General features: G+C 42.3%; 1 protein-coding gene across 7 annotated transcripts in view; it reads right to left on the bottom strand.

Moving 5' to 3' along the window:
• Positions 1-11,931, bottom strand: part of ehbp1l1a (EH domain binding protein 1-like 1a) — a 37,701-nt gene extending 25,770 nt beyond the window's left edge. For 4 of the 7 annotated variants that reach the window (XM_084545435.1, XM_084545437.1, XM_084545438.1 and 1 more), the window contains exons 1-6: positions 11,664-11,931; positions 5,810-5,867; positions 4,020-4,115; positions 3,871-3,924; positions 2,358-2,536; positions 2,128-2,273 (exon numbers count right to left, since the gene is read on the bottom strand). In XM_084545435.1, coding sequence (XP_084401561.1) covers positions 2,128-2,273; positions 2,358-2,536; positions 3,871-3,924; positions 4,020-4,115; positions 5,810-5,867; positions 11,664-11,767 — 637 coding nt within the window. In that variant the 5' untranslated portion in view covers positions 11,768-11,931. Of the gene's footprint in view, positions 1-265; positions 335-2,127; positions 2,274-2,357; positions 2,537-3,870; positions 3,925-4,019; positions 4,116-5,809; positions 5,868-11,663 lie in introns of all 7 variants that reach the window. The other 3 variants (XM_084545434.1, XM_084545430.1, XM_084545436.1) reach the window with 1 other exon arrangement.
• Positions 11,932-13,531: the final 1,600 nt, after the last annotated feature.

The following is a 13,531-nucleotide window of genomic DNA, read 5'->3' as shown; positions in this document are numbered from 1 at the left end:
GAGACGCGTGATAGGGGACAGGGTGAGGACAGAAATCAGGGAATAAACACAAAAGTGACAATAAGAAATTAATTCAGATGAACAGAATAGAACAGAACAATGAAACTTAGGGTGCAGGCGTAGGTGAGGATGAAAGTGGAAATACATGAATTAGGTTTTTTGGTATATTCACAAAAAACACTAGAATAACAGAGAATGATTTGAGTTGACTATGGGAAGTGGAAAAGGTTGAGTTGACTAATAACATCAGGGAAACTAAAGTTACCTAGAGGGCCTGATTCAACTGCAGGTCTCCAAGCCACATCGTGTACTCTTGCATCAGAGGGAGCAGAGGCTAATCCAGGAAGTAAAAAGGAACAGCATAAGGGCGGCAGATTAAATGGAAAAAAAAAAAACCAAAAAAAAAAACAGAAGTGAGTTATAAATACGAAGCAAAAAGAGGAAGAAGCAGCAGTTTGAAGAGCAGGGTTCAAAGAGAAGTAGAAAGGTAAGAGGGTTATATCATTTACTGGACTGAGAATGGAGACTGATGTGGAGTATGTCTAGCATCTAAACTTTAAAAAGTCGACTCTCTGACACTAATAGAAACACAGTAGACAGTAATCAAATCTATATTCTGACCTGAATACATATACTGAGAACAGACAGCTCATGTGCTAAACACACTGTGAGCTGCAGATATGTATGGACTGTATAAAAACATGCAGCACCTCAGCACCAACAAAAAAATGCAGTATTTCTCTGAAGCCTTCTCCGTACACTGCAGCTAAAGGTCTAATAACTTTATCAAATAGTTGATGTGCAGCCTCCTTCTCTCTGTTTCCACAGGACGTTTGGTGGAGTCGTTAACCGACTGCTGTCCGGTTAGCGTTAGCCTTTTCAGATGCATTGCAGTAGTGCTTTAGTTGTATTCCAGGACTGACATGTCACGGTAGAATGGGCTTTCCACACACTTGATGAACCACAGCTAGTTTGCTGCAATGACCCACCGGACTCCTCAGCTGACATCTCGGAAGCGTCCATGTTGTTATTGTCACGTGATCAGAGACTAGTCTGTACAACCCCTAGGAGGCACCCGGGTTAGCATTAAAGGGGAACTACTGTTTTTTACAACCTGGACCTTATTTCTGGCATAAAATATGATCGTTTACTCACCCATATGACTTTGGTGTCATTTGGAGTCATTCGGAAAATATTTTGCTCCAACGGAGTGCCGCGTATATCCATATAGTGGGAGTGAATGGGGCACCGGAACACAGCCTCTAAATAACGCATTATCTGCCTCGAAACTCATTAATTTCACCAATATTATGTTATGATACACTAGTGCTATTCCCCTGTTGAGTCCAAAGTTACCTGTTATCATCATCTGGGGTCTGTAGATTGACCTACTAACCTCTGACCTGGATGATGTCATCTCTGAGTGCCGCGCGCATCCGCAACGGTCGGCTTGTTTACCTGTAATTTGCTACTGCAAGTTTTTTGCAACATGGCTGAATATTTTTCCGATTCTGAGGTTGTGGGCGACGACTTTGTTCATGATGGACGTCCTTACCGTTTTGAGCCAGAGTATACGGATGAGGAGCTCGTTGAAAGGAGGATGTGGAGGCAGAGAGAGGAACAGCTGGCCAAAGAACAACAAACCGCTGCACGTCCGCAAATAGATAACAGGTAACTCTGGACTCAACGGGGAATAGCACTAGTGTATCTTAACAAAATATTGGTGAAATGAACGAGTTTCGTGGCAGATAATCCGTTGTTTAGAGGCTGCGTTTCGGTGCCCCATTCACTCCCACTATATGGATATACGCGGCGCTCCACTGGATCTAAATATCTTCCAAACGACTCTAAATGACACCAAAGTTATATGGGTGAGTAAATTATATGCCAGAAATAAGGTCCAGGTTGTAAAAAAACCAGTACTTCCCCTTTAAATTCCTGATTTGCACTCATATTTATTATGTAGTGATGGTAATTACTCTAATCGTATAATGATAATCCAGTTTATCTTCAAATAACATCATGGAGTCTTCAGTTCCTCTGATGCCATGGTGCTGTGCGTGAGTTGCCGTCTAAACATGTGATTAACCATAAACCACGAGACCTACAGTATCACCCTGGTCTTACCAGTAACATGAGTAGCTTGTCCAGTCCCAAAGTTGGACCTTCTCTCCTCGCCGACTTCTTCGTCGCTGTCGTTAAAGTCGTCCAGATTCCCAATGTCGCTCTGCTTCATACTCATCAGACTGGCCAAACTCTGCATGTCCTCATCTCTGCGGAGAGTAGACGAAGAACTATCACACTTCCTGACACGTCCAAAAATAACCAAATACCCCAAAAATAAAGAGTCGACTTACGTGGCTTTTCCCTCCTTGAGGAAGACACAGGACAGGTTCAGCTTCAGCGTGGCTTCCACCACTTTCACGGACAGCGGCTTGAGCTTCAGCGTGATGTCGTACTGGGCCGGCGTGGCGCTGGCGTACTTCTTCATGTTGACGTCGGCCGACGCCAACACCTTCCTGCGACCTTTTGTCTCCTGATAAAATCAAACGCAAAAATGTGAAAGAAGTTTAACCTTAACGCAGACAAATTCCCTCTTCCTGAGGCTAGACTGAAGAGCCAGAACATTATGACCGCTCACAGATGAAGCGAACAACCCATTCCGAGGCAGAGGTAGATTTAGGTAGGTAGGTCAGAGGGTGGCATTCGTTATATTTGTCTGTCGCCGTGCAGTTTTTTCATCCAATTGCACATTGCTGGTTGAAGTAGATGCCGTACAACTTTCAGTTGAGTTGGCAGCCGTCTGTTTGCTGTCGCAGAGTCGGAGATTCAGTGAGGATAGAGTGTGGATCTATTAAGTGGCGGACCTCTTAAGTAGACTACAAAGGATATTAATTAATTCGTTGTACTGTTAAGATAGGCCCATAACTTCCCAGGCATTTAAAGTTAACACTAAAGCAGTATGGACACCATCAAGGTGCACTGGTTTAGTCCTGATTCTGTAATTATGGGTAAAGCTTGTTACATACTCTGTGAGAAGCCAGAAATTTGTTCTTGCTCCCAGGGCTGCAAGAACAAAAACAAAGTTCGCTCTGGCCAAGTCATTTACACTTCACACGAAACTCAACGACGAGAGGCACTGTTCTTATTATTTTCGGATGACGTCCAGTCGTTTTTGGCGACCGTGTCCGTCAGATCACGCCGTTTATTCAGCATGCGCCCACACACAGTATGACAGTCTCTGCCTGGGAGAGATTAACGGTCACACTGCTAATATTAGCATCTGGGAGCTCAAAGAGTGGCCGCTAGCATTTCCTGCTTTTCTGCATTGACCACACCCACTTCCAATTTCTGGACTGGACGCCACACGAGGAACCACACGGCTGCTGTGTCAAGAACAAGCTGGGAGAACAAAATTACGTTATTTTGTTCTCGCAGCCCGAGAAACAAGAACAAATTTGAAAATATGCAATATCAGAATGAAATAGGATGGATAATAGACCTATGTTAGCCTGTTGCTACAAAGCTACCGCGCTATAGTCTTACATATGGCGACAGTTTCCGTTGTCAGTCCAACTAGCATCTAAAACTGGATATAATTTAACAATAATCCATTTACAACCCAACACGTGATTCATTTATTGTTTATCTCATGAAAAGACATGAATGTTTTTAATGCTGCCAGATATGACAGGGCACTGGTAATACCCACACCTTGGTGGGTTTGAGCTGTTTTGCTCCACACGTATGACCGACAGCTAATTGAACAGGTGGTCATAAAGTTTTGGCTCAGCAGTGTTCAACTTGTCCAGCTGAACATGAATTAAATCAACCCACATCAAATAATAGAGCATATAAGGTCAGACTTACATTTTCGATGACGAACGTCCAGTCCTTGTCTTCAAACTCCTCTGCAGTCGGTTCCTGTTGGTCGCATCATGTTTTAGCTACACCCGGCTACATGACGTTACACATTTCCCACATTTAATCAAAGTTAAATCATTTATCGTCATCCGTACCTTGAAGAGTGTGACATTGATGTCTAAACTTTCTGGAATCTGCCAAATCACCAGGCCTCTGTAGGGGTTCTTAATCCCTGGCTGCCAGCTGTGGAGCTAAGAGGACAGTTATAGGTAATTTATTTAACCTCTGCATGACACGACTTAAAATACAAGATAAGGTAAAAGGAATATATGCACTGATCAGGCATAACATTATGACGGGAGAAAACAATAACATTGACCATCTTGTGACCATTCAATGTTCTGCTGGGAAACTTTTGGACCTGGCATTCATTGGTGTGGATGTTACTTAGACATGTAGTACCCACCTAGACCAGACCAGGCACCCCCACCTCATAGCAATGACACTCCTTGATGGCAGCAGGGTGAGTATGGGGATATTCCAATGCTAATGATGCTACATGAGGTAGATTTGAATGTTTTAGAACTTGCCTGGTGCAGAAAGCCTCCAAGTGTTGGTGTGACCATCAGCATTTTATTTGGTTTTTGTGCGGTAACCCTTGGGTTAACGCCTGGCATGCCCCGGGAAAGCCAACAAAGACTAGTTAAGGCCTAGTTAGTAAGAATTTAGTTTTAATTTAGTAGAGAGGAACCCCGGAAAGTTCTGGACTAGGGAACCACACACACAAAAACGCTTTAGGAACAACTCCTGTGGCTCGGTGACAACTCTCACTGCTGGACGGACAGCGCCCGATGACTAATCAGGGGTTTCCCCCGTCAGCGTAACTTTAAATCATATGTAAAACAGACACGCTAAGCTAAGCAAAGTGCTTCCAGGATGTCAAATATTCACGGACAGAGAAGCAGCTTTGCTTTTAGCTTGGTTGTTCTTTTATTGTTTCAGTCTTGCAGGGATAAGGAGGAGGAGGAGGAGGGTGGTAGTGGGGTGGTGGGGTTGGGTTGGGTGGGGGGGTTAAGGTGGCAGCTATATGAGTTTAGGTCATTCCTAAACAATCCACTTCCTGTCTGAAGGCCACCCAACAGCTGGTGTGCATCCGGCTTCAGTGTGAATCAGTTTGGTTTTAAACCCAGGAACTTTGCATTAGATGAGGTTCCTGCACAGATTCTGAATTGAGGACACCAACGACACATCCCTTGCTTTGATTCTGGACATTTCAACGGTCTTGCAGCAGCAGCACAAGGTTTAGGTACAACTAAAAAAAGAACATGAAGAACAGCACAAGGTGTTGACCTGGCCTCCAAATTCACTAGATACCAAACTGATCAAGTATCTGTGGGATGATCCACAGAGGCCCCTCCCCTCAAAGGCCCCCACTAACAACATCCTGTTGCCAGACACCACAGGACACCCTCAGAAGGCCCATGTCCATTCTCTGATGAGTCACAACAAGGGAGACCTACACAATATTAGGAAGATGGTCATAATGTTATGCCTGATCAGTGTGTGTGTGTGTGTGTGTGTGTGTGTGTGTGTGTGTATATATATATATATATACATGTGTTGCTTGCACTCTTGGTCTCACGTAGTGTATTTCAAGTACAACACTGCACAAATTAGTCAAAACCCAAACATACTACGTGTTTTTAGATTAGCTCACCTCGTCTCTTCAAGTGTGTCACATGTTCTTTTAGCACCAAAGACTTTCTGTAGCTATATGCAGACGTTAGATGTTGTACTCTGTAAAAATACTTAGCGACTACTAAACCTAAGCCTATATAAGAACTAGTTTGTGTCGTGCAGCCCGCTTAATTTAAACAATGGCTGTACAATTGTTTGAAACATGAACGGTCCTTGAAGCAACTAGAAGTAACTAGAGTTTTATTACCTTTGTGCTGTGACGTCTGTTTCTCCGGATCCACACCACTCTCAGTTTGTCTGGTTGCCTGAATAATGGAAGAGCACACAGCACAGTAGCAGTTTAGTGTTTGTGGCAGACCGACATACGTGTAGTACCTCACAATCAAACAACAGCAACTAGCGGCTGTAGACCAGAATGAGTGACATTCTAACAAGTTTATAAATGGACGCTGCAGTTTTATTTTCAGTTAAATGTTGACCGCTTGCACCTATTGTAAGAAAAGAACTGTGTCTGTATCATGTACACCAATCAGGCATAACATTATGACCACCTTCCTAATATAGTGTAGGTCTCCAAAAGAGTTGTGACTCATCAGAGAATGGACATGGGTCTTCTGAGGGTGTCCTGTGGTGTCTGGCTACAGAATGTTGTTAGTGGGGGCCTTTGAGGGAAGGGGCCTCTGTGGATCATCCAATCAAGGAGTGTCATTGCTATGGGGTGGGGGGCCCTGGTCTGGTCTAGGTGGGTGCTACATGTCTAAGTAACATCCACACCAATGAATGCCAGGTCCAAAAGTTTCCCAGAAGAACACTGAATTGTCACAAGATGGTCAATGTTATTCACTTCTCCTGTCAGTGGTCATAATGTTGTGGCTGATGCAATGTATTCATCAGATCAGAAATCATTATCCAATCCTCAGCAGTTGAGATGTAGGAGCAGCTCGTCTTTCTTGAAGGTCATACCGGTCATACAGTCAACAAGAATCACCAGAAAAAATATTTTCACTTCCTCGTTTCAGCAGAAAAAGAAGAAGTTCCTGATATCATTTATCTTCTAAGTCACTTTCTCTCAAACACTCCTCTGTCTTTTAGTGGGAGTGGTTTCAGCCGATCAGTTCAGGGACACGGTCCGTCAGGCTGAGCCACATTTTACAGATTCTTCGTCACAGAGTCTAAACGCAGCATTTGTAAGATTTCTTCTCCTCACACGAGATAATAGATAAAATACAACTAACTGTTAAGTTTAAGCACGCTGACATGCTTCTAGGTTCAGAGTGTGTCACATGATGCTAAATAAAGCGCGCACATGTAGAGAGTCTTTTTATGTCAGAATGACGCGGTGATATTAAGTCCTGTGACTTGGTTTATACCTACGATACCAGGAGGAATATAACGTCTTATAAAGATTTGAAATCAGTCGAGAGGCACTACCAACACAACACTAAGCTACTGAGTCAACTTTGTTTTTAAGTAAATATATGTATTCTTGTATATTTTATATATACCTTCTGCATTCTACCTCACTATACTCTATACTTTAATTTAATTTACCCTTTAATTCGTCCTGTTTCCGTGTAATGATGCTGTTTCCCGTGGGATAAATCAAGGATCTATCGGTCATTTTGTCTTTTGGCATCAATATAATGAGAAAAATACTATAGGTACTAAAAATAGTATCAGTATTAAAATATCCAAATGTAAAAAGCTTTCCCACGTAACATAGTATTCATAAAACCAAAACAGCTTGTACTGTATTGTTGTTTATAATACTTCATTATATAATATATTTTGTATAATTATTTTTCATTGTTATTATTTTTGTATTTTGTATTTATTTTTTTATTTCTTTATTCTTTATTGTTTGATTTTCCGGACTAATGTGTACGTTTATTGTACTAACCACCGCAACAAATCCCTCTTATGTGCGAACACATAGACTGTATGTAAATATGGACTACGCGTCCCCACTTCCTGTCATACGACTAAACTGACACTAGTTTCCTGGGGATATGGGCGCCGCCATCTTGCGACTTTGGAGCCAGAGTCTGATCAGTACGATCCGAGGGTGGAACCACGCGGAGCCATGATGTTGATGCCCCGCCCACATTTCCTCCAGAGTCACTCTCATTTTCATTTAATTAATACTACTTAAGCAATACTACTCTGCTCTACCTCTGCCAGTTATAAGGAAATGTTGGATTATACACTGTACTTGTATTTAAAAAACATTTTTACTACTCTTACAGTGCTACAGGACCGATTTACAGAGTGGTTGGCATGGCAACCGGTAGCCATTGCCACATCCTGTTTCTATAGCGTCAAATAACTAACTAAAAGAAAACTCTTCCAAAATAATTGACACTTGAACATTCATCAAGGGTTAGGTTAGGTTTAACTACCTAAAATGACAGAAATCAACCTTGAAAAAGATTATTTGAAGTGTATTTTAGTGTTTTAGTTTGGCTCAAGTCCCGCCCAATAACATGGAGGGGGTGGAGCTTATGACCTATACTGCAGCCAGACACCAGGGGGAGCTCTACTTGATTTGGCTTCACTTTAGAGGAGCAGTTGTGCTAGTCCATATTTATACTGTCTCAGAGAACTCTGATTCTATAAAATAACAACGATTTAACGCAAAAGTCACACCTGGTCTATAAGAGCAGTCTTAATAAGTCAAAAATGTGAGTTTCTGAGTCATAATTCTGGCTTTGAATTATAATTTTCGGGCGAATGTTGGTGTCCGATCAGATCCTCTAAGAGATGATGCTCAGGTTCTCTCACACAGGTTTCAACATAATAGATCCCTGTGTATTTGTGTGTTGTGTGTCTGGGGCGGGGCAGGGGGAGGGAGGGGGGCGCCATTGACTGCAGCACAGAACATGCAAAGTGTGTCAAATTTCCAACTGCGGTTTTCAGGAACAGAGACATGTTGTTACTGGTCGATGTGTGTGATACTTCTTGAAAAAGTGCGTAAACAGTTTGACAGGAAATGAGGCCGTTATGCAAGCCAGGGCTGGTGGATTGGAAACACATGAATGCAGGCTCCACCGTGAGTAATGATAATGGAATTAAAGGAACTCTCGCAAGGAAGGGCAGAGGCCGAGGCAGCAGCTTTAAACGATGACTGCACTTCTACCAGAGCTCTGTCACACAGGCGACTGTATATATAGTTTGACACCAAGTGTTTCCTCAAGTGTCCAGAGATTTAAACAAGCTACACTGAAAAAACAAAAAACGTTCACAATCGCCTTATCTATATACGAGAGCAGTAAAGTCTAGAACTAAAATATGGCAGTGAACATCGTCTGCTTAATGACTTATCCGATGATGCAATCCTGGAACGGTGCATACAGTAGTTGTGTTGCCCAGACCAATTCTTCCCTGCTGTCTAAAATAAGTTTGTAGATTTTTGGTTTTCTTTAATTTGTATATAGACTACAGTACATTTAAGGTACTGTGGGACATAGACGCTGTAACCTACGTACGTAGCCTACGCCAGTACGAGCCATTTATACTTGTGCTTCGTCAGTCTGACTCACTCTGTAACAACTCCACCCAAACACTAGTCGGCGCTTTGTCTTTTTTTGCCAGTCGGGTTATATTTTGTTTCTACTTCCTGCTTCACTTTCAACAACGGTGATAATTGCGGATGTCGTCTGTGATCTCAATCCCGTGTGAATCAGTCATGTCGGTGATTTTGATGATCTTGCCTCTTTTTGATTTAAGAATCACGAAGGCTGTGCTATAAATCAAAATTTGGACAGATTGTTAGGTATAGGTGGAAATACATCCAAATATCCGAATTTGAACAATAACTAAAACTCTCAGAAAGTGTAGAGGTTTAAAATGTCCTCTGACAGGTAGTGGAGTGAAGCGAAACGTAGCCTTAAAGAGACGCGAAATCACACGTAGTCCCCAGGTAAAACTAATCCCGTGCGAAACATTTATTTAAATGAAAATCTTTCAGAGACTGAAACTTTTGCCACAAATGTTTGTATCTCCAAACCTCCTCAGTTAACATTTCCTCCATGTGTTCCATCTTTATTGATCCAAAACAATCAATTAGAAAATTGCGGAGATGGAGAAGCAGATGGAAATACTAAAGCGGAAACATGCTACTACCAAGAGGACCAATCACAGCTCTTGAGGTCTGTGTCGCCATGATGCGTAGTTACATTTCTAGGGAGCTGGACGTCAAGCTACGGGGTTCAGTCCACAATTTTGCTGAGTCAAAGAACTGTTTTATTATAAAAGTACTTAAATTCACATAATAAAAGACAGACTGATTCTTGGCATCCATGTGTTGATAGAACATCAGTGTTGTGCGTCTAGTATTTACTCTGTGTTATCAGGAGCCTAACCCTGATTCCAGATGCTAATTGCGTTCGGCTGGAGCGGTATCATGGTGTGAAGTTGCACACACCCTTTTTTTTGTGTAAACTGATACAGACATGCACCGTTAACATGACTCAGTGCAACAGGTCACACTGGTGACACAGTTAACTAGAGGAACAGGATGTCGGCGGACGAAGAAGGCGGTCGGGGTCTTTGCTGGGGATCCGTCCCGTGCCGATGAAACTGTCACGGGTTAGAAGACACAACGGCCAATGTGGTCTCAGCGAGTGAGTCACGATTTATCATGAGAGCCAGACACAATATGAACACCTGACGATCTATTTGCTCAACCCTTAATCAACCCCCTAACGAGCCAAATAAACAAGTAACATGACGCATGATGGACGCGCTGCACTGCAGTTCAAGATAACAAGATCTTCATCAATCTGACAAGACAACACTCACAACACCAGCAAATACAGAAACGCAACTACAAGAAGCACTAAAACGACAACTGAAAGGTTTCCACGGGGACCCCTAAAAAGCAATGAACCTGGCTGGGACGCACTGGAAGTTAATAGGGGTTGCACAGACCAGTCAACGTCCCTGCTGTCCCGTGACGGTTTAAGCATCATGTCGACTAGTCTCTGATCACGTGACAATAACAACATGGACGCCTCCTAGAAGACAGGTGAGGAGTCCAGTGGGTCGTTGCAGCAAAACTAGCAGTGGAAATACTTCACTAAAGTACTACTGCAATGCATTAGGCTAATGCTAACGCTAACAGAAGAACAGCTCAATGCCAGCAGAGAAGGAGGCTGCACATCAACAGTTTGTTAAAGTTTTTAGCTGAAGTACATGGATAAGGCTTCAGAGAAACACTGTTAAATGCTACTGATGGTGCTGAAGTGCTGCCTGTTTTTATACAGTCTATACGTATACATACATATACATACATTTTAATTAAAACCTGTTGCAGGTTATCTTGCCAGCTCATAATAGCATAATATTTTAATTTATTCTGAGCCTTTTCATGACTTCTTGGAGAAATATTGCTTTTTTTTTGTGCTACTTAATCTGCATGGTGTTTTTTTGTAGCTGCAGTGCAGTTGAGCTCAGTCCAGCCAAGGGGACGAGTCCCAAACGTGTCTTGTGAGATTTAGGTTGGCACGGGACGGAATTTAATTCCATGACCTTGTTGTTGTGAAACCCCCGGTTACAGCCCCGGTGGTGGTGGTAGTGGTGCTGATGGTGTTGATGACTGCATCCTTCCTCCACCTGTAGACATGCAGTCACCAGCTGTCCTTCCACGGATTATCACTCACTGCCACAGATGATGGATTTATTTATATATTTATTTTTATATTTTTTTCTTTTTTTGGGGGGAGGGGGGTTGACTGGTGGGTGCCCTAGTTAACAGGACGCAACAGCCTCAGCACACTGGCTCAATATTGAGAAAAGAAACGCGGAAGTAACGGGGCGTGTTCTCCTCCTCAAAAAAACAAAACAAAAAAAAAAAAAAAACAGGGTGTTTCTTTTTCTTTTCCTTTTTATTAATAATCAAAATGTGGAAGATGATTTAAACAAATCTACTCTGAGCAACTTGTGAAATAACATAAAATAAACTTCCCAAAGACATTTTAATTCACAATATAAAACATTTGCTTCCCTCTTTGGTAATAATGATGGAATAATTAATAATGAACCGGATCTTGCATATTTATATTTATATATTTATATATTTATATATAAGTAACTGTACTCACCACTTGTTTGTGCACTCTACAATCAGTTCTTGAAACGAAGCAGCAAACTGGAACTTGGCCGCTTTCTTTCCGACTCGCTGCAGCCTCTTCCAAACCGAAGTCATGGTCGACGCTGTCCGATCATTTAGCTCCAAAAGAATCGATTATTCGACATTGAAAGGAGGCAAATCTGTGCGCGCGTGTGTGTCCCCCTGGCTCCTTGTCCCTGTGCTGGGACTTCACTGGGGTGTTGGGGGGCGGATTGACAGACTCCACCTGCTCCGCTGACAGCTCCTCGCCGGTGTCCACAAAACAAACCCACGCCTCAGAGGAGAGGAGAACCGGAACAGCGAGGAGCGGACTTTCAAAATAAAATGCCGATCAGCCACAACATTAAAACCACTGACATGTAGGGGCAAGTAAATAACATCTAAACCATCTTGTGACAGTTCAATGTTCTGCTGGGAAGCTTTTGGACCTGGCATTCATTCGTGTGGATGTTACTTAGACATGTAGCACCCACCTACACCAGACCAGGCACCCCCACCAGTCCAGGCACCCCCACCCCATAGCAATGACACTCCTTGATGGAGGCCCCTGCCCTCAAAGGCCCCCCCACTAATAACTTTCTGTTGCCAGACACCACAGGACACCCTCAGAAGGCCCATGTCCATTTTCTGATGAGACACAACTGATTTGGTGACAATATTAGGAAGGTCATAATGTAACGCCTTATCGGTGCACATATTGACTTTTTTCGCTAATTTCATGGGAAATTAAATAGTGCAAGTCATTAATAATGCAAACTGATGCACTGACGCCTCACAGCCAGAAGATGCATTTTAATTTTCCATCGTTTTACTGTTTGTTGCCACCACTTCCTGTTTCATTATGGCCAAACTGACAGAAATGAGAGGACGCTGGAAATCACTCCACATCCATCAGGCTAATGCAATAATAACCACAATCATATATTAGAATTGATTTGTTTTCAGTCCGTCATGTATGAGGTTAAATGTGATTCTTTAGAGCAGCGACTCAGGCCCATCCCACTGACAGATAGGTGGAAGTCTGTGTCTCTCTCTCTCAGGGCTGATTACTGCTTCCACATAATAATCAGCTCAGTAATAACATCAGCAGCCGTCCGTCTGACTGAGACATGGATCCTGTCCTCTGACTGGTCCAGCTCAGCTCACTGAGGGCTATAATATAACCCGTGTAAACAGCCTTTTACAGAGAGAAACAGTGGTTAGATATGATCCAGAACTGAAAGCAAAAACAGAAATTATCTGTGAGCCCCCACCACCCCACCCCACCTCACCCCCCTTCTTTGAGCTGGAGGGACTTTTCCAGTTTAGCCCAGCGTCTATTTATAATCTGCCGCTGACACATAGAGCACCTGGGAATAAAATGTCAGTTCTGGGAAGACGCACGCACAGAAAAACACCCCATTCACAGCCGTAAAGACACGAGTTCATTAAAACGTCCCATAGTATAAAAGATGTTCACTTGTTTATTGTCATTTAAAACTAGAATAGACTGTTAGGTAGGTAACAGGTAGAGAGGATATGGAGAACTTTACTACTTAAAATAGTAATAATGAAACCAAAAGCTCATACATATCCAAGTGTTATATATTTTATTTTATTTTCATTCATTCATTCATTCATTCATTCATTTCTGTAATCGCTTGTCCTCTGGAGGATCGTAGGGGGGCTGGAGCCTATCCCAGCTGTTTTAATTTAATTTAATTTAATTTAATTTAATTTAATTTAATTTAATTTAATTTAATTTAATTTTCTTAGAACTTTTTTCTGGTGTTTTTCAAGAGTATTTATTATTTATAATTTTAATTTTTTAATATTGTATTTAATTTAATTTAATTATTT

The sequence above is a fragment of the Chelon labrosus genome, assembly GCF_963514085.1.
Source record: "Chelon labrosus genome assembly, chromosome: 1".
Classification (NCBI taxonomy): Eukaryota; Metazoa; Chordata; class Actinopteri; order Mugiliformes; family Mugilidae; genus Chelon; species Chelon labrosus.
This window is presented reverse-complemented; position numbering and strand designations above follow the sequence as displayed.